The sequence below is a fragment of the Zingiber officinale genome, chromosome 7A (genome assembly GCF_018446385.1).
Source record: "Zingiber officinale cultivar Zhangliang chromosome 7A, Zo_v1.1, whole genome shotgun sequence".
NCBI lineage: Eukaryota > Viridiplantae > Streptophyta > Magnoliopsida > Zingiberales > Zingiberaceae > Zingiber > Zingiber officinale.
Genome location: NC_055998.1, coordinates 3,760,556 through 3,782,097, shown reverse-complemented (window position 1 = coordinate 3,782,097; position 21,542 = coordinate 3,760,556). Strand labels below are relative to the sequence as shown.

Below are 21,542 nucleotides of genomic sequence, written 5' to 3'. Positions count from 1 at the left end.
AATTTGCATGATAGAGGAGGGAACGTAGGTGGAGAGCTTCTACTGCTTTTCTATGTGTGTAACATTTTGTCTGTGATCGCAGTCTCCTTATATAGGAACTCAGACCAATGACAGCGTTAATGATCATTATTTGCCAGCTGTGTAAAACCAACATTTAACTCAGCTGCATTAATGTTTCTTTAATGTATCCATTTCACTCGGTTGTATTAATCTTTCTTTAATACATCTGTTACATAAGCAGCAAAAAAGTTTACGTGGTAAAATATTGGTTGTTCTGCTTAGGCAAATTTTGCCCCTATCGGTCCGGCATTCGGCGCGTGCAGGTTATACCCGCACACGAGTCAACATGATTCAGTGCAATTCGGGCTTTCTCGGAGCGTCTGTTTCTCAGGATACAACGGTGAACTGTGATTCCACCAAACATTGGTGGTCACGGCAAATTGAATGGTACCTAAACTATCACATGCACTCCGTTGAGCAAAATTTGCATGATAGAGGAGGGAACGTAGGTGGAGAGCTTCTGCTGCTTTTCTATGTGTGTAACATTTTGTCTGTGATCGCAGTCTCCTTATATAGGAACTCAGACCAATGACAGCGTTAATGATCATTATTTGCCAGCTGTGTAAAGCCAACATTTAACTCAGCTGCATTAATGTTTCTTTAATATATCCATTTCACTCGGTTGCATTAATCTTTCTTTAATACATCTGTTACATAAGCAGCAAAAAAGTTTACGTGGTAAAATATTGGTTGTTCTGCTTAGGCAAATTTTGCCCCTATCGGTCCGGCATTCGGCACGTGCAGGTTGTACCCGCACACGAGTCAACATGATTCAGTGTAATTCGGGCCTTAGATTTGCACCCTCCCCCCCCCGCCCCGACGCACTCACACATGAGAGAGAGTCTCTCCCCATGCATTTGTTCACATCCTCAATGCATGTGAATCAATATAAATCAACCTATTTACCTTAAAACTCCCAATGTGAGACTAAAGTCTCATTCGCAATGGAGTCTCTTAGCTTTCCTCTTCCACCTCTTCTCTATTCACATCTCTTATATCCAACAATCCTCCACATGAATGGAGATAGGATATGCAATAACATTCAGCAGTTGAGTTCAGTATAGGATAGGTAGGTTTTACCCTTTGAACCTTCCCTTGTGAAGATATGTTTGCTTACTGGCTGCTAGTAGACACGATATCCTTGAACTATTCTGCTATCTGTGTAAGCATTGACATATCTCACTCAGGACTCTTCCTAATACAACTGAGTTCTCATAAGTGTGTTCGTTCTTGGTCATGAACACGTATATTTCATTGACTAGAGTATAAAAAATAAATTAATAAAGACTTAGATTTACAGTCGACAATATCATATTATTATAGATATATTTAAATTTTTTGTCTTAATAAATGATATTGGAGTAATGATTTAGATCGAAACATATGAATAGAATACTGGTATTCAATGAAAACGAATGACAGCCGTGGAAGGAGGTGAAAGGCGAAATATTTATATGAAAAACGATATCTTCGAGGAAAGAATCTCAATGATAAACACATAAAATAATGAGATCCACAAAAAGTGAAATGATTGGACATAAATTTATATGTCCATTCTTAAGTATTTCGTTGCATATCGCTCATATTTATACTAGCTAAATGTAACTAATAAGTAAAAAGCCTTCTTTAATTTGATTGGTAGAATAAATATGTTATTATTTATATATTTAGTTAGTATAATATTATATAATACATATCATAATTTTATTAATAACAAAGTTTATATAAATAATTTGTCTAATTAACTTGTCACAGTCAAGTCTTTTTGGCTTAATCATCCTATTTATCCCAACTAATTAAATTGGGCCAGTTTATTAATTAATATATTATCCCTGATTAATTAGCTCAAGTGATCCAACCAATCTAATTGATCCATTCGACTTGGTTGATTTAATCGACCTACTTTATCCACTTGAGTAATCCTACTTGCTTAGTCAACATGGTTAGTCTGACTTGAGCAACACAAATAACCCAATCTTCCTTGTTTAATTGATCTAGCTAGACATCCTTCGTAACCTTCTTAGTTACTCAATTCCTTAAACCTTTTGGACTTAGGGTTGACAATCTTAGATACAATTGCATGATTCAATTACCTAATTTGAAATAAGATTAATTAATAAAGGTAAAATCTAAAATTAACATAAATCGATCTATTTAAGAAGATGACTCATTTAACAAATATAAATAACTTTTATATCATAACTAAATACTTATTTTATAATCCATTTAACCAATTAATCCATGTAGTTGTCTTATCCTTTATCGATTGAGTTTGTTACATCTTTCTAAAAAAAAATTGATAAATTTAATTAGTCTCATTAATTAGTCCTAGAATTATTAGCCGGACTCTATAAAATTTTCCTATCGACTATTAGATTAAATAGGAAAATACATACGACGAGCAATCAAGAAATTTAACATCCTTTAATTACATGTTCAATTTAAAAAATTTTTTTTACAAATACATTATAACTAAAAATCTCTGAATGACAACATAAATACCCTACTAAGATATTATAGTCCCAGAAACTTACATCTTTCTTTCATGTAAATATAGAAATGGTTATCGAATAAAAATTAATCATTAATTGAAGATAAAAAAAAAAATAGACGTAGTCGCCTTGATCACATTATCACGCCCAATATAATTAATCACTAATTGAAGATTTCGATCGTCACTACTTACGTGAGTCCATCAATTTAACTAATGTTTTATGAATTACTAAAGGTGCCTGAGCCAGACATTGCAAATGGAATAATAATATTATTATTATAATAATTCGATGCTATTCCACGCTGCCAATAAATGCGGAGTTATTATTATTATTAATTACCTGTGCTACAGCACTAGTTATGCCGCCTATGATTCTCGAAGTCAAACTATGTTTTTATTTAATTTTTTTATAAAAAGCATTCCAACTTCAAAACTAGATCGTTTCTTTTTTTGCTTTGTCAGTTACGATTCTATTCCTTATATTACTTCAGAATCACTTAATTTTTTTTATTTTATTTTTTTAAGAAAATGAAGACATGCTAGTCTAATAATTAGGGGTGATCATGAATCGAGTTGGTTCGGTTATTAGAGTAAAAAATTATCCGACCCTACTTGATCAGATAATGTAAAATCGGGACCTACATCCGGCCCTATATCCAGCGGTTCTTATGTTTCAGATATCCGACGGGTTATCAGTTATTTGGATATCCGACCTTATATCCAATGAAATATAAAATATAAATATAAATATAACAAAATAAAATAAAATTTTTTAAAATGATAATAGACATTACTCATTACACGTTATAGCAGCTAATCTAAAATAACTATTACAACGTGTAGCAGCTTATCGGCAGTAGTTACTACAACGTGTAACAACTTATCAACATTAGTTGCTACAAGTAGGGGTGATCGGATCGGATTGGTTCGATTATTGGGATAAAACACTATCCGGCCCTACTAGATCAGATAATGTAATATTAGGACCCTACATCCGACCCTATATCCGGCGGATCATTTTTTTTCGGTTCGGTTCGGGTCGGTATAAGCGGGTTGGTCGGTTTGACGGATTGACTGCTCACCCCTACTAATAATCACTATATGCAAATATATATATATATATAAAAAAAAAAAAAAAAAAAAAAAAAAAAAGACGGCTTCCAACTTTGTTTTCTATTTTTTAAAGTAGAAAGTCTCCTATTTCTTTCCTCATGCACATGTATTGATTTATTCTTTGGCAGCCTTCAACTGGAATAGCTAGCGTTGAAGATCTTTACAGCTAAAAGACAAAAATACAATAAAATAAAAATTTTAAAAATAAAATCAGTGTCTACATTCCGTGTTTGATCATCCAATTGCATTCCATTGGCTCGACGATCAAAGATTAATTGACTAACGATCAACTCAAGGAACCCGGAAATGATATATATCCACAATAATGATATTATTTTTTTCTCCCAGCTGATCGAACAAATAAACGTTTTTTAAAATCGAACGTGCCGGTGATAAAATCGATCAGTAATTGCTTCATTTAATGTTTTCTGATTGAGCCGGATATTAAATATATTCAAAATAATACTATTCTAAAACCATATAAATTATTAATATAATTAGTTAATTAATGTCGCGTATGACTTGAATTTTCTGTTGGCGATCGAGCATCTGATCTATACTTGAGGTTTAAGGTGCATGCTCCGAGTTAATGGGTACTTGCCTACTGACGTGGAAGCAACGGCGTTGACGCGTGAATCGATACGAGTTAGCAGGTCCCTCGAAAAGGAAAGCAATCTATGAATGCAAAGTCATGCACTCTTAGACGATTCTCATAAATCTATTTTCATAGGTCCAGATGTTTGGAGATCTGTTTGGGCATTCAAATCCTAAATGTGAATCAGGACACTCGAACGGCGTATCTGGGCACCCAAATCTATAAGGATCGATATATCATTTCTCGTATGGGTAGTGTTAAATCAGGAGGGGTCTTCTAATCCTGGATTCCTGGATCAGTCTTGATCCCTTATTCATTGGTTGAATGAGTTGGATCCTATCTGTTTAACAGATGGGGTCCAGTCCACCTATCCAATGAATGACTAGGACTTCTTCTGATCGAAAAAATTCTAGACCAGAAAATCTAATCTCGTACTAAATGATTAAAATCTGATTAGTCAGAATATATGTATGCATATATGTACATGAATATTTTAATAATATTATATTTATAAATTAATTATATGCATATATTAAAATCATTTCTAACGGATCAAATTTGATTAACAAAATTTATTTTTCTCATATAAAATAAAGTTATCTTGTATATCCTTATTCTGAACAATCTTCATTGGAGTATGTATTCAACAAAAACAAGTGAAGAGGTAAGAAAGGAACGCTTACTTAATTGACTAATTAAATTGGATATTTAATGAGTTAATACTTAAAAATAAATCTTAGTTAAGATTTCCAGTCCTTTTAATGGTAAACATGATTCGCTCCTCTAAGTATCCTATTAATTTATTTCTAGAATAATATAAAGAAGATAAATTTTAAAGGACTAGTAACAATGAGTACATATATGACTATAATATAAAAAAGGTATACTTGTATAGGTTAAATTTTGACCCTAAAAGACGATGATTTCCGGTCCCTTTAGGCAGAGTAACAAAGTGGTGTTACACTTACATGACTAGCTAGTTCAATCAGACCATTCCAATCACCCAACAAAGTGGCATATGCTAAGTCAGCGATGTTAATTACAGCTTGCGTTCTATGTCCTTGTCGGACGACCAAATAGATACGCTACCAAAGAAAATCAAGTCAAAATTGGTGACTTTGACTTGAGCACCAGAAATAGGATGCCCCAATAGGTGAATTTGACTTTTAGCCTCTGTCTACGCAGAAGAACCTGATGCTCAATTTTGACCAATTACTTGTTCCACCCGAAAAGTTGAGGTGCATGACTAAATACTCAGAACGGTTGGACTTTATTTGTTTGAAAGACTTCAACTCACTAGAACTGGCCCATTTGCTGATTTTCCAAAAGGCTCAGCCCATCTTAAGAGTATGAAAGTGTGTTAGATGATTAACTTTTCGGACTAGCTTTATTAACTACTCACCTAATTAATCATTTTCTTAATAACTCCAAAATAAATCCGCCGGCAGCCTGACTTCAAGGGGTCTGGTAAAAAAATTGAGTCTTTTATATTCATATAAATCAATGATATAAAAATAATTTTATTAACCGAACCCATAATTTATAATAATAAAAAATATTATAATATTTTAGATGGCTAATAATCATAATCATTACATTATAGAAAATGGAAAAAATACTATCACAATTAATTATAAAAAACATAATACTGTTATCTATAAAATTTTCAATTTTTTAGAACCAAAAGAATTTGCTTGGACCTAAGCCTTCATAAATTTATTTTTGGACTATATTCAAAAGATTACATACCAATAAAAATATTTTTATCCTTTTAAACCAAATATTTTTCATGTATTTTTAATATGAGACTTTGATTATATTCTCAATAATCCTTTCCTCAAACGATGAATTACTATTATTTTTATAGTTCGGATTTCTCCTCAAGCATCCGTTCACTTTTAACCTGCTTAGGTCCTCTCTGCAAGTATCTGATCACTCTTGAGCTACTTTGGATCTTCCCTCAACTTTGTTCAAGGTCACCTCCATTTAACATCCGATCTGGATCATGACTCTAATATCATTTGTTAGGGCTAATAGAATTTCACAATGATATGATATTATTCACTTTAGATCTAAATCCTTATAAATTTATTTTTAAGCTCTACCCAAAATACTTCATACTAATGGAAATATTTTTCATTCTTTTAAACCTGATCTTTTTCATGAAAATATTTTTCATTCTTTTAAACCTGATCTTTTTCATGTATTTCAAATTTGAAACTTGGATTGTATTCCTAATACAAGCAATTTTTCATAATTAAATTATTCTCTAATACATTTAATCTTGTTTAGATAATGGTTGATCTCAAATAATATTTCAACATCTTCAATTTTGAAAAACTTTATGTGGATATAATAGTTACCGAAATAATCAATAATATCATATATATATATATATATATATATATATATATATATATATATATATATATATATATATATATATATATATGCAATGGATGAATTAGATAAATAATTCATTCTTAAAAAATAATAATAATAATATTTCACTTACCGTTTTTATTTTCTTTGCTAGAATATGTTATATGATTTTAAATTTTTAATATAAATCATCTCCATCTAAATCTAAAACATCTAATCCTATACTTTTTTTTTAAGTTTTATTTTAAAATTCATACCACCAGCTTTCAAGTCTTCATTAAATAATGAATTCAACTTTTTAGCTGTGAAAATGAATCTAAAAAGATCTTCATTTTCCTTATATTGCTCAAACTTTTCTTCATATTGCTCAAATGTAACCCAAGTCGAGCTCTATCCAAAACTGTGCTCAATTTGTAGTTTTCGATGATCGATGGCTTGAAGTGGTGGCAAGGGTTTGAGAGATAGACCATTAATTTATAAAGAAAAGACATCTCTATTAATATAAGGTCTTTTATGTAATGCCCAAAAATAAAAATATAAGAATTTAGATTCAAAGTGGACAAGCAAACTCTACACTCAATCCACAATCTTCAATATTTTAGGAATTTATTACATGATTTTACTATTTAATTAAGAATCTAGATCCTTTAATAACCAACTCTCAATTGATTTGATGGAGCTTAAAATTAAGCCGCATTAATTTTTTTTTATATCGAAAATAATTTCAAGGCTTGTTAGTAATTTTAACTTCTTATCCTACGTAATTTCTACTATCTGTATTACTTCTTCTCCCCGCATCAATCCTCATCGGTTCTCCATCGTTCTCTCCTCCCCTCTTCCTCTTCGGTTCTTCTCACCGCATTAATCTTCATTATTCTCTTCTTTCTTCTCCTTATCCAATTTTTGTTTAAGTTTTCTTCTTCTACATATCGATCCAATTATATCAATCAATCTGTATCTCATCGATTTTTCAGAAAAAATCATAGTTGTGTCTATCCATCTCTGTATCTTATCGGTTATCTCATCGGTTCTTCGCGGGTGATATAAGACGTTATCGTTACATAACTTGAGGTATGATTAATAACCTAATTTTAACTTTATTTTCGGCTTAAGATTTATATATAATAAATAATACTAATATTGAATAATATTATTTAATTACTTAACAATAAATATTCATTTTATAAAATTTACTAGTATTCCTGTATTATTTTACATGCAACACGTGTACTGATAACTAGTATAATTTAAGATTTATCAACCATTAAGTAATCTAAAACCAACTAACATCGAAAATTCTATTTCAAGATTTTGAAATTATTTCAGTATTATTGGTTTAAATTTATGATTTTTTTTTTATGTTATGGTGATTGTAATTTTATAGGATTTTAAATTCCTTATAATTTGGAACATTATAGTCAAGTATTCTAAAGGATTTTTCTCAGGGGATAAATATAAACGTATGTTAATTATATTATTTATGTTATTTTATACAAAGGTAATATTATATTATATGATCTTGCTTGTCGTTGAATGATTTTACATTTCAGCATCAAATTTAGGTGTTGGTGAATTTCAGAAACTAGATTTTACATAATGTGTGATTTAAAAAATAAAACTTAAATAAACACCAAAAATTATTATATTTATTTGATATTTAAAAATTTTGGACTTATAATATCATGCTTAATTGCTACAGTAGTATCTCCACGGTCTCATAATATATAATTTTGAAGGCAGTTCCCGATTTCCTAAATTTTTCTATCCTTGTGTCCTTAAATTTTTTTTATCCCCGTGTCTCCTATAGATTGGACGGACCAGATTACATCTCAAGACATCATGACATTCTTAAGATGTGTAAGATATCTTTAAGATGTAATCTGATTTATCTGATCGATAAAATGACACGAAGATAGAAAAATTTGAGGACAGATGATCCGAATTCATAACAGCACCACTGTACCAGCCTTTGCGATTCGTGAACCTGTCCACTTGATCGGCAGGCACTTTAAGATGTGTACCCCGCTGGTCTGGTTATGGTATCCTCCAAATTTTTCACCGGCGACTCATCCGCCGCGGCCCTGCCGCCTCTTCTCCTTTCTCAAATAGGTCGAAAGCTCACTCTTACGCCTCGACATTCTTCCTTCTTCCTCACCTCCTTCTCGTTTTGCAGGTAGAGGAACGATTGGATCTGAAGCACAAGCCGTCCCGGTACCCCCCGCTCTAAATCATTCACCGCCTTCTTCGTCGATGCCGGACGACGATCAAACTCCTATCCCGCGCGCCCATCATCACATCCTCCACTTTATCTGCCTCTATGATGAAAGAACTAGTCATCAGCCTCCACTTCCTCTCGAGTTCCGGAGTTCGTCTTGCCCAGAAGAAGAGAACCCGAACGCGAGCTCCTCCGGGAATAAATCGAGCGGCTGATGTCCTTGTCGTGTCTCCCGGCGAGCGAAGATGGAAGCCTGGAACGGAGCGTGAGAGGTTGGACTGGTGGATGGGGCACTACTACAACGAAAAAGAAAGAACCGGCTAGGTTGGCTCAACTGCTGCTGGCCAATTGCCAAAGCTGGGTGTTCGAGCGATAGCAGCGGCGGCGTACAGGCTCGATCGGAGAGATCGAGTTTCCATCCACAGTGATGGAGTTTCTGGAACACGATCCACCAATGACGAAGGATTAACTGCTGAAGGATTAAAAAAGGAGGTTTTGCTTGGGATTTTCTACAAATAGACGGTGTTCATGCGATAAAGCTAATCATATGTCAACATTGATCTGAAAATTTCTTGGAAGGGTGATCTAGAATTAAAATCTAGTTATTATTTTTGACGGTTTTCTCAAATTAACACAAAATTTCAATCAAAGATAAAAGGAATTAGGATTTAGGGATGATAGTTCAGCAGCAGTTCAGTGAGAGCATGTACAAGTATTCAGATTTTACAATATGCACAAAATGCCCACAGCAATCTTTCCAAAATCCGTCGATCACATACATACACTTAATTATTCATCAGACACCGCATGCTCAGCCGCGTTGAGCGAGGCACCGGAGAGCGCGTCCGCGAGCGCCCTCATCGTCTTCACCTGCATCTCCAGCGCCACCATGTAGTCGGCCGCCTCCTCCAGCAGACTCGGCGCCGATAGCTTCCGGCACCCGGGCACCAGTCGGCCGAGCAACCGCAAGCGTTCGCTCACCTTCTTCCCCTCGGGGGAGGCTGGCGCGCCTAGCTTCAGAACGGGCGGAGGCGGCTTCGGCTGCATGCGCCCGCGGCGGGCTTTGAGGAGGAACTTGCAGCTTGGCCGGCGGCGGCTGAGGAGGATAGCGCGGCTCCATCGGGACTGACCGCGGGCGGTAAGGGCAAGGGCGGAATCTGCGGCCTCCTTGACGGCCTGCGGCCCGGAAGGAGCGGTGGCGCGGAGGGCGTCGATGAGGCGTCGGCCGTAGATCCTCTGCTGCGCGGCGGTGCGCCACTTGGTCTCCTCTTGATCCCCGAGGCCAGGCTTCTTCATCGCCTTCTTCGTCTTTGCCGACGAGGAGGAAGACGAGGAAGGGGAAACGATCATGGCTGCGGCCTGCGGCCTGCGGCGACCAAGAGAAAGGAAAGTAAGGTGTTCGACGAAATGAGAGGAAGATGAGGTGGTGATGATGGAGTGGGGTTATAAAAAGAAGGCGACTTTTATTATTTTTTGCAACGAGAAATATTTATTATTAACAACACAAATAATTTGGAAACCGAAATATGGGTCATAATTGGCGAACATGTGAATCAATCAATGACGTTTAATTTATAGGATTTATGTCTCCCTTTTCTTCTTTATTACAAGTGTTTGGTGCGATGCAATGTTAGACACTTATTGCCATTTTCACGATTATGGGGACATTGAATAGTAATCAAATTGATTCGATTTATAATGTATTAAAAATTCAAATGTTCGTTGAAAGCTCTTTTAAAATACAAATGATTCCACGAGAACACGGCTATTTTTAATTCCCCTTTCAGTGATAATCGTACAATTCGGGATATTAAATATAAAGTTATATATTTTAATCCCAAATCAAAGAGATTGAAATGGCCTCTCTCTCCGTTATCTTTCTCCACTTTGCTGTTTAATGCTTCCTTTTAATCTCCTTTTCCAACTAATAAAGCACGATCGTGATACAACATGGGCACCATCTAGATATATTTAAGACTTTAATGTTGCCAATAATCGATTGATTATTCTAAAATAATTAAACTGAAGCCACCATGAAACACGGCGCTAAAAGCCACTTGAGCAATTTGAGATTCTTAATTACTCCATAAGCAACCATGTAGCTAGCATAAAGACAGACACATCTCCGACACAAAGTATTAGTGCACTAATTAGTCCTTCCATTATCTAATTCCGATACCAAATGCACAGCTAGCTCTCTATTATCAACTTTGAGACTAATCCTAACGACGTCATACAAATTATTTGTGCCTGTGCTATGCATATAGTGCTAATACAAATGAGTCATTAAATTAGCTAACTAGGCTAGTGAAGGTGGTGATTAAACCTTGTTCAATGGTCTTGCCCACTACGTATCACAGTTGGTGGCCAAGGTGGGTGGTGGGGTCCCACCACTACCTCTTCTTTTTGAGCCGTCGCTATTATGGAAGGCGTAATTATATATAGTTATGGTTAAGTTTATTAAAGGCGTAAGTAGGAGCTCCGAAACGTGGTAGACGTGGAGGAAGGAAGGTGGGGCCTGATTCATCTGGTGGATGGGGCATGTCCCAAGCGGGGTGTGATTTGGACTAATTGATGGAGTCGTTTGGTGGTAGGGTGGGTTGGGTTTGGCGGATTGGGTCAGTTTACTTCTCTCTGATGCCACCATTTCACCAGCCAACCCAGTCCGTTCCGTCCTCTCCTAATTACGATTACGATTTTTAGATTTTTTTTAAAATTCGAATAACTAAATACGGCAACGTACAATCTCTCTCACTCATTGTGTTTTTCTGTATGTCATACATGCCGGACAAATCGGTGAAGTGACGTGTCCACGTTCCTAATTCCGAGGGGAAAATTCAGCGTGTGCCGTAGATTTTTCTGTATTTCGAGGGAAAAATCCGTCCTCTCTTAATTATCTCTATTTGTTTTTAAAGAAAAATTAAACGAGGATTTTAGTCTATTTTATGGTCATCCGTGTTTAATTAAACGAGGACTTCTGTTGTCGTCCCATTTCCATAACGTGGCACTTTTGAGGACCGTGAATCACAGAGGACCCCCACCACGATCCCTCCACCTCAGGGCTCAGGATCGTGTTCAAAGTTTTTTATTTTATATTTTGCTCGTTTTGAATAATAGCTTATACAATAAATTTAACTATATTTTTTTTCCTTATCTAAAGTTGTCAATCATTGAAGTGACTTTGAAAGCGAACCGGGAAAACGACATGCTAATCTCCTTAATTATGTGCATAACAGCTACTTCTATTGGCTATATATATATATGCATCATCATTAAATATTGTAAATCCCTTATATGCACTAGCAATGACTTCTAATCTCCTTATCCGAATCTCTCTGTGTGCATTAACAACTACACTAATTATAATGATCCGATAGAACTCCAAATGATGGATAGAACCGAAACCGCGGCCGGTGAAAAATTAGCTTGGCTCGAGGCAATTTAAAACCTACATCGATCTCATCGTTTAGGGTAAATTACGATTCGATACGTCCTTTGAAAATTCAAATATATTCCCTACTTTTGCCGGTCACTCTGCCTCCGCTGTCTCCTCATCTTCTTTACGAGGCGGAAAAGGTTGTAATTTTGAAAAACAAGGTACACAAATGAAGTGAGGACGAAATGTGAGACCTCGCATGTTTTTTCAGTTTTGTGATAACTTTATACAAATAAGTATGCAAAGTTCCATAAATATAAAAATGAACTCAGAGCCTTGTTTGGAGGGACACAGACATTGTAGACCATGTGAAGTTAGGCAAGACAGATAACGCAGACAAAAAAAAAAGGATTCTTTGGGAACGAGAGAACGGCACATTTCAGCTTTGACAGCTCAATCAAAAGGGCATGGCATGCCAAGATGTCTCTGATAAGTCACTTCGATGCTAAGCAAATTAATTCTTCATCCCCTTAAATTAAAATCTTTATCATGCTAGTTTATAGTTAATCACTTTTAAAAGGGGAATTAGGAAATTACTTTGAAAATTAACTACCTTTATCACACAAGTGGTAGTTGCTATATATATATTCTCGGTCCTGCCTGCCATGGCTACTCAATCATCATCAAAAGGGGAATTAGGAAGCTTTCTGCAGTGGTCCTGGAGGGGGGCGCCTTAAGAACACCTTTCGCATTTCATCATGTGTAACCCCTTAAAACTGCACCACCATCAAGGCGTCAACGTTCGGAAATTAAGAGCTCTGTTGCAGTACTTCAAGTGCCGTGCCTATTCATGGAAGCTCCTTTTTGGCCCGTCTCTCTCCAACCTCTGTGGCGAAAGTTGGAGGGAAAGATCAGAATTAAATAAGGGCTTTAGTCGGATGACATGACAAGATCTTACGTTCAAACTTTTTTTTTCTTCCAATACGTACCCGTGACTCCGTGAGAGAGATAGAGAGTCTCATAAATTTTGTTCATATCCGCTTTGTTTTTTTTTTCCCGCTCTGCTCTGTTTGTTCTGTTGCTGTGTTAAAGTAAGCAGCGGCAGCGCGGGGCGTGGGCAGAGACAAAGGAGGGAAGGAAGGTAGGTGCTTTTATTGGAGGAGGCATGGCAGGAGAACGCAGCGTTTGCCGTAGAACAAGCCTCGGGTGGAGTGCGAGGAAGATGATGGTTTATGAATCAGTGGTAATAACGGCCGTGATGCTTGCTATTTATATCTTCCTACTCCGACGAACTGGTGTTTGAGATTTACAAATGCTCATAAAAAATGACGGACCTTGCAACGTTAAAGAGAACAAATCACACTAATACTTGATATACAATGGTAACATTTTTATATTATTTTTTATATAAAATCGATAAAGTGATAAATCAATAGCTTCTATTCTTAAATTACTGTATAAATGCTCATCAAATTAAGACCGTCTTTTCTTTCTTAATACTAGTTATTCATAGACTATTTATATACGATAATTCAATCGTTTAATTTTAAAAAAAAGTGATAATCTAGCATACGGTTCTGAATTTAATATATTCTAAATATTAAAATTCTAGATCGACATATAAATTTGGCTGATTGATGAGAATGATCTACCAATCAACCAACAAGTCAGTTGAACCACTATCTAGTTAGGTCGAATTGTTATAACAATGTATACATCTTGTGGCGCAATACAAACCCACCAGGCATATGCATAGATAGGTCATCAACTTGCTCCTTCACCATTCACCCTCCAAAAGTTATTATATATCTTAATAATCATTGTAAAATATATCAAAAAATCTCATCTGCAGAGATGTCAGTATAGTGTACAGCTGATACACAATTAATGTGGTGCATTTTAAAAAATTTGAGACAATGTTGTTACAGAATGTTTAGCTTAATTATTGTATCAAAGAGCATAAGTAAATCAAACTATTTACATGAGTATTACTGCAGAATTATTTATCTGTATATTATACTCTTCATCCATCTTATGCATGAATATCTTGATATCAACAAATCAGAAACTTTCAACCTGTAAAATTATTAGTTGGCCTTTTCACAAGAGAATTAAGAAGCATTGGCTATGCATCTAATGATCTTCTCTTTAGTTTTACACTGTTTTGGATCCATACCTGACCCGGAATTGGCGTCCTGCGTCTATAAATTTTCTCACAAGAAGCCTCAGCAGTGCCCCACTCCTCACAAGGAGCACCCACTCGAATGGATCCTGGCCCTCTTCTTTGCAAAATTTCAGCTTTATGTTTTCCTCCTCCATTTACATCACTGTTTAATTTCTCCGGATTCCGTTTCCATCTTGCCTTTTCTTTTTTTCCTCGATCACCTTTTGGTGCTTAGTTTGCAGCCTTGCAGGGAGAGTGGTAGGGTGAGTTCTTCTTACTGGTACATGGTTTTGCTCAAGACCGCGCAACACTTCCATATGACACCGCATCGCTGTGCTCACCTATCCGTGCATCAGTTATTAAGCCATCATCAGGCACAGTACCAAAACGCTCGAGGAGAAGAAGCGGAAGCGGAAGAGATGAGATAGGTTTGAACGTCGATGCGCTGATTTATGGCCAGGCTGCGCGGTCCTGCGCAAGATATTGCCCTTTGATTCGCCCTCATAGCCCTTTGATTTCTTCGTCTCTTGCTTAAAAACCCAGTCTTTACTTGCCGTTATCTACTAGGGTTTACTGACAATTTGTTCCTCTTTATTATCACTCGCATTTGATTTTTTGCATAGTTTTACAAACACAGATCCGTCTTCTATTATTGTGTTTTTTTAGGTCTTGTTATTAGCGTTTCAATTCAAACACAGTGAAGAAAAGAGATCCACGAGCCGAAGCAACCCTAGAATCGAAAGAAGAAAGGGTTAAAGATTTGACACAAGGAAAGCATAGTTTACCGTCAGGAGCTTGATGGGGACGTGTGGAGTAGGGTTTGTGTCAGCGCCGAGTTTGGCAAACCGGCCATCTTTTCTCTGCAGGACAAGCAGCAGAAAGTGAGCTGGAAACAATGAGTGCATACGGAGGTGTGATTGAGGGGACGGGGAGTGGGGAAGGCCGGTCTCTGTCGGTAGACCGAACCGATGCAGGCGGCCGACCGGCCAGATCCGGGACTTCCGGGCGGCGGGTTGCCGGAAATGGGGGTTGAAACGGCTTCTGAGGTCATCGCTGACGTGACGCGGGCGGCGGATGCACGCTGCCGCCTGCCGACATGTGCCGGGTTGGCAAAGATTCAAGGCAGTGAGCTCGCGGCTCGCCGTGTGCTTCACGTCGCATTGGTACCGCTTCCTTCCCTGTTTCTTTATTCCATGAATTTTGAAGATTTTGCAATTCTGGTTGATCGATTGCTACAATAGTTAAAAGTTTGCTCGAGCTAAATGATCATGCTTATTCTTAATTATTGTGTTCAAATGTCTCGATCTGTTTGCTAAAATTTGTCTTTTAAACCCCCAAAATTGACTGACTGCTGTCTCAGATCACGAGGTTAGTGTTTTATTATTGTTTGGAGAAATAGGCAACTTATTCTTTCTTTTTTGCATTACTTAACACATGAAATTAAGTGTATGTCTTGCACGTTTGTTTGTGTTAGGTTTAATTGTTTGGATTCAAAATTTTTGGTTTGTGTCTATTCTATGCATGTAGATATGAGACACCAATGAGTTGGATGTTGAAATATTTTAATTTCTTTGCCGGTTATTATTTGTCCTAATACTTAATGTTTTATTCAAAGTTTCACTTCTGAATTTGTATTTTGGGTTTTACTGTGTCAATATTGTTAGTACTCTATGTCGATCTCAAAGCTACTGGAAATAAGTTAGAAGATTTTGCTTATGATATTGCTAGTAATTTATAAAAAATCTACATGCCTTTTTCAGGTATAATGATGAAAATAAGATTGGTTTATCTGATTGGTTTATGCAACGTAGTTAAATTGATATGTAGCTTCATAAAGTTTGCTTTCTCAAGCTTGAGAATTTGAAGTGATTCTATTAATGTTTTGTTTACTTGCAAGTTAGGAACCTTTCCTTAATTTCTGCAGCCAGCTCTTCATCATCGCTTTCAATAAACACGAGTGAGCTGGAGATGTACATGGAAAGGGATATTGACAGGTGAGTTGGTGGGCATCATTATCATAAAGCTTAAATAAAGTTAAATCCATTCTGAAATTTGATCATGTATTCAACTGACTTAATTAGAATGGAAAACATGACTCAATCATTTATCTCTTTATCCCACCAGTAACCTAATGAACATACATATATCTCTTTTCTTTCTCAAGATCTCACTAATGTTTAAATATATCATCCATGTTTTTTCATGGAGAAGAACTCTAATGTTTTATTTTATTTTTGTTAAACTACTCTAATATTGTTGCTAATCGATGAGGATAACATTGATCTGGATCTTGTTGGTAATGCTTGACTTCCAGGAGATTTTACTCGACATAATATTGTTGTTTTTATTTTCTAATTTCAATTATCGGAAATATCTAACACGTCTCTGCATCTTTTAAATAAATTAAAATCAACAATATATGTTAATTTTTTTTTATTGTTCATGGAATTTTGAGGGGAAATTTTTAGTGAGAATTTTGTTTTGGTGTTTTCAGAAAATCAAGTTTACTATTAGGATGGTAGAATCACATGACTATTAATTTTTTAAAAATTTAATTTAATATTTAATATGATGATGAATTTGGTTAAATTGTTTTAAAATAAAATAATATTAATGAATAATAAGTTGAAAATATATATAATAAATAAATAAATAAAATTTATTTTTAATTTTTAAAATTTAAAATAAATTTTTATATATTTTAAGATTTGTGAAAGTCCGTTTAATTTTAAACCCTCTTAGGAATTATCTAAATTAATTAATTCAATTAAAAATCTAAAATCCTCACTGTGCAATCTCCTCTGCTTCGCACCTGCACGGTGAGGCGTCCTCCCGCGCCCATGCTCGTCGCCGTTGTCCCCGCGCTTGCCGCCACCGCTCCCCTTGGCTTCACCTGCACGGTCGCAGATACATGTTGCCGCCGGCGATGCCTTCTCCTCTTCCTCCAAGCGGTCGCAATCGCAGCTCCCCTCATGCACCGTCGCGAGAACTTCGAATTTACCTGATGGGACAACCAAGACGACCATTCCCTTCCAACTTCCACGACTACTCAGGTGGTCTGGTCACATGGATTACGAAAAAATTTTATTTTTTTTCAAGAATTTATTTTTTCTTTTGCCAATTTGTTTTTTTTACTTGATGAATCACGTGATCGTTTAATTGCTCATTCATTGGTTCTTGGCTATCTACACATCTTCTACCTTGCTTAAGCTTCAGAATATAAATGGTGGCGTTAATCAATCAAATGTTTATTTGTCCCAATTCTTCACTCTGACTTGTTTATCATTTTACATCTACAGCTGTAGATTGCTTGAATTTAATTATTCCATTTTTTCTTCTTCATTTTTTTTTTTTGCTATAGATATCGTGAAATTGCTAGTGCATATTATTGAGGATCTGCCGGTGTCCTTCCCATGCATCGATGGAATTACTCGCCATATCACTTTTGAGAATGTGGAAAGGTGATATAGAGTCCCACTGACCAAAAACATAACCATACTCGTGGGCAGCAAATTAAAAGGCAGATTTGCGCCACATAAAGGCTATCCCTCTAGAGGATGCATAGGCCTTAATTTGCTCAAGAGAGAATGCTTTCTTAGCAGAAACCTCCCCCCTCGTCGAATCCATTAAGGTGTCAAATGCCTTCACTGAAATGCTTCCAAACCATCCGCAGCAGCAGAAGCTTGCTGTGGTTGACAGGCGGAGAACAAATTAAATTAAATATAGATTAAGTTTGGCTTTGTTGAAAAGAAAACAGACCCAAGTAAGTAGTTAACCATTCCATTATTTAATGTCGTGGTAAGCGAGCTATATTTAAAAGTTTTTGTAGAGTTTGAATTAAAGATGGGAGTGCAATAATAGAGCTAGCTATTTTATGAGCATGAGTTAATCCATGCATGGATCTTAGGCCATCTTCAACAAATTAAACAGCAATTCTCCACCGTCGATCTCGACACAGTTGCAAATCGTGCTCAAAGCCATCCGCTAAATGAGGGATGCATTCCAACACCTAAGAAATCTCTAGTCTCTCCTCCAAGCTCCTCCTTGAATAAGCTACCCAAGAATGGAATGGTGGAAGCACCAACTTGTGCCGCTTTTTGCAGCAATGCTGTCGCCGATGTATCCGACCCCAGTGTTGGGTTATGCTCGAGAGAGCTAAAGAGGGAGGGGAAGCTCCCATGGGCGAAAACATTTGCCCCTTTTACCGTTCTCGTGCTTGATAATGAGAATATATCACCATGGTTATTAGTACTGTTACCAGCCCAACTCAACTGACCTTCAGGTTGTTGCAAATTTGAGCATGAGCCGTAGAGATCACCATTATTAAAGGCTGAATTAGTATTCACTCCACGAGACTCCCTTTGCTTGACCTGCTGCTGTTCTACTATTACCTGATCACCATTATTGACGTCGATGAAGCTTGTTGGCTTCAGATCCATGTTGCTGGTAATATTGTTGAACACTGCCGCCGAGACTCTTGCGGTTTCCTCAGCCAAGGCATCGCAAAATGCCCTGTGAGTGATGAAACTGTCTCTCCTGTTAATCGAAAAACAAAACATTATATTAATCAAAAACTTATTAACCTCCACGATTTAGCTACTGGTTATTGACTGCATGCGTTGATCGATCGATCATCGATCTCTACACCTGGAGAAGAGAGTGCCGCAGTCGCAGCGGTACTCCCTGGAGCCGCACGTCTTGACGTGGGCATTCCAGTCCGACAGCACCGCATACTTCTTGGCGCACTTGTCGCACTTCCACCGCTTCTCGCCGTGCTTCCGGCAGAAGTGCTTCTTGATGCCAGTGAGGTCGCCGAGGGCGCGGGAGGGGTTGTGGTGGACGCAGGCCGGCTCCGGGCACACGTACACGCGCTTCCGCGACTCCTTGCTGCCGCGCTGCCGGAGCTTCCACGGCAGGTTATGGCCGCGCCGGTGGAGTTGCAGGTTCTGGTCGCGCTGGAACCCCTTGCCGCAGATTTCGCACACGAAACGGTTGCTCGCTAACAGTGTTCTCGGAGACAGAGCGATCACCTCCGCTTCAGGATCTGTTCGTAGCCAAACAGATTGATTGGTTTTCCCTAATTAGAACTAAGATTGATTTGAGAGTACGTATATTGCTAGCTTGCCTGGTGTTCCGGGGAGATTCCGCTTCTTCTTCGGAGGGGGTGGAGGATTGCAGGAGTGGCTGAAGGTTTTGGAGATGGCTTCCGTTGCAGACATTTGTGGATCTTCTTTTGCGTTCTTCAAGTTGAAGAGATTTTGGAACTGCATGAAATTAAATGGGAGGAGAAAGCTTAATTATAGAGCTGCATGCATTTAATATAATGGGCGTATATATATATATATATATATATAGTAACAGAGTAGTAAATATTTCAGTAGGCCACATGAATTTCACCCATTTTTTAGTATTTGCCCTTTGTATTAAATATTTGTAAGTGAGGGGTGCAGATGGAAAATGGTTTTATGCTAGAGTGACAAAGCAATGTGGTAGCAAAAGTTGCGTCCTAATAACTTTGCTAATTGGAATGATTAACCCATAATTTGGTGTTCCCCTTTAATTTGCTGTTGGAAAATTGTATTGTATGGACTCAATCTTGTACTGAAGATCTCGTGTGGGACTTGATGTGCATTACGAAAACATTTAACCGAAAGCCGACAGCACCACCACCCCATACAAAGAAAAGTTTTCAGACAATTTAATAAAACAATATTCACATATCAAATGTGCTAAAAAGCTAAAAGGAGTTTTTTTAAAGGTTTAAATTGAGATTAATTTAATAAATCTTTCATAATCTTCTACTGTTTTTTTTATATTTATCATAGCGACATCTAGAAGTACTCGGTTAATATCTCTAACTACATCATCAGTCACCATACCATGCACAACAGACTAAGGCAACATAGGAAGGTTCATAGCAAATTCAAGATACAAATTTCAACAAAAGGAAGCAACACTTACTGCCTTAATTATGATCAATTATCTAAGCTAACCATCACTAATCGACAAAAGAAAAAAAAATCAAGTAATTAATAGAATTAGTAAAAGTTGGGCGAACATACATAAAAATTCTAATTCTGATATATTAATTAGAAAAAAAAAATTCAAGATACAGTGCGTGCATGGCAAACATACATTGGCATTCTTTTTTGCTGTCTTCATGCTATTGTGATATCGTGTCAAGACATTTTTGAAACTTTGTAATTATTTTATTTATTTAATTTGCTTTTATGAACCTTCAAGGTAGTAAGTGGCAACCACGTGTGAACTATTAGACTAATGCATTCTCTTGAAGTACTAGCATTGAATGCCTTTGAACCAAAACGGAAGAAATTAAAAAAAAATTATGTCTCAGAGAATAAATCCTCGCCTCGGGCCTTTCATTAAGCCAGTTTAATCGATGCATGCACGCTTTAAAGAATAGTAAAAAAAAAATAGAGAGTTAAGAATAATAGGGATGAAAAAGGAAGAAGAAGACTAAGTTAGATACTCGAGTGAATTTTTGGAAGTGTGGGAAGTCGTCGGCTTGTGAGCTGACTTTAGTCCAATGGTTGAAAAATTACATTGGATTCTAGATTTTGATGTCCTAACTTTGCCTTGAAGGTTTGTTTACTAGTTTAGCAGTTTGGATTCTAGTGTTTGGAGTCATACAAACCCTAGTATATTCTCCATGTCTGCCTTCACATTGTTAGCTCCAACTTTCCAACTTTCCACATCCTTTCCAACACTTGGTTCTTTTTCAACACACAAAGTTAAGTAATTACTGCATTCAAAAAATAAAGAAAGAAAAAAAAGAAAGCCTTCCAATGAGAACTAATTAATTGAGAGGATAGAGGACTCGAGAGGAGAAAACAGGGATATGTGCGAGGTTTGGGAAAAGAGAAACTTTGTCACCAAGAGTATGTTTGTTTCATTTGGATTGATTTGGTTTTGGGAGAGGAAAATTAAGTCGCACTGATCGAACCATGCATGTATATATTTAAATCTTAATTTCAGGTTGCACATTATTAATTGGCAGTTCAACGCTACCCTACCCATCCCTGCAGCTTGCTATTTCACTTTGCTAATCAAATCAATCCTCTAGCCCGATGGCAGTACGTTAGTGTTTATATTGGTTCTTTATGAAATCAGTGAAAGCTAAAC

At 36.6% G+C, this 21,542-nt stretch overlaps 2 protein-coding genes and 1 long non-coding RNA gene across 3 annotated transcripts; 1 reads left to right on the top strand and 2 right to left on the bottom strand.

Annotated features, from left to right (window-relative positions):
• The first annotated feature begins 8,682 nt into the window (after positions 1 to 8,682).
• On the top strand, positions 8,683 to 9,467 carry LOC122000793. The gene is made up of 2 exons (XR_006117220.1): positions 8,683 to 8,753; positions 8,818 to 9,467. It is a non-coding gene; the product is annotated as an uncharacterized LOC122000793 (long non-coding RNA).
• Positions 9,468 to 9,498: 31 nt separating this feature from the next.
• LOC122000792 (transcription factor bHLH148-like) lies at positions 9,499 to 10,318 on the bottom strand. The gene has a single exon (XM_042555250.1). It carries the CDS (start codon positions 10,207 to 10,209, stop codon positions 9,649 to 9,651), a length of 561 nt encoding a protein of 186 aa, XP_042411184.1. The 5' UTR covers positions 10,210 to 10,318; the 3' UTR covers positions 9,499 to 9,648.
• Positions 10,319 to 18,224: 7,906 nt separating this feature from the next.
• LOC121999860 (zinc finger protein MAGPIE-like) lies at positions 18,225 to 19,695 on the bottom strand. The gene is made up of 3 exons (XM_042554493.1): positions 19,525 to 19,695; positions 19,047 to 19,443; positions 18,225 to 18,935 (listed from the first exon to the last, which is right to left on the bottom strand). The coding sequence occupies exons 1-3, from the start codon at positions 19,667 to 19,669 to the stop codon at positions 18,371 to 18,373; spliced, it is 1,107 nt and encodes a 368-aa protein (XP_042410427.1). The 5' UTR covers positions 19,670 to 19,695; the 3' UTR covers positions 18,225 to 18,370.
• Positions 19,696 to 21,542: the final 1,847 nt, after the last annotated feature.

Bases quoted from the DNA above. Each gene is read 5' to 3' on its own strand.
- LOC122000792 (XM_042555250.1), bottom strand. From the start codon at position 10,209: ATGATCGTTTCCCCTTCCTCGTCTTCCTCCTCGTCGGCAAAGACGAAG.
- LOC121999860 (XM_042554493.1), bottom strand. From the start codon at position 19,669: ATGCAGTTCCAAAATCTCTTCAACTTGAAGAACGCAAAAGAAGATCCA. The intron at 19,444-19,524 runs GCAAGCTAGCAA...GGCTACGAACAG, and splicing joins GAATCTCCCCGGAACACCAG to ATCCTGAAGCGGAGGTGATC. The intron at 18,936-19,046 runs GTGTAGAGATCG...TTCGATTAACAG, and splicing joins TGCGGCACTCTCTTCTCCAG to GAGAGACAGTTTCATCACTC.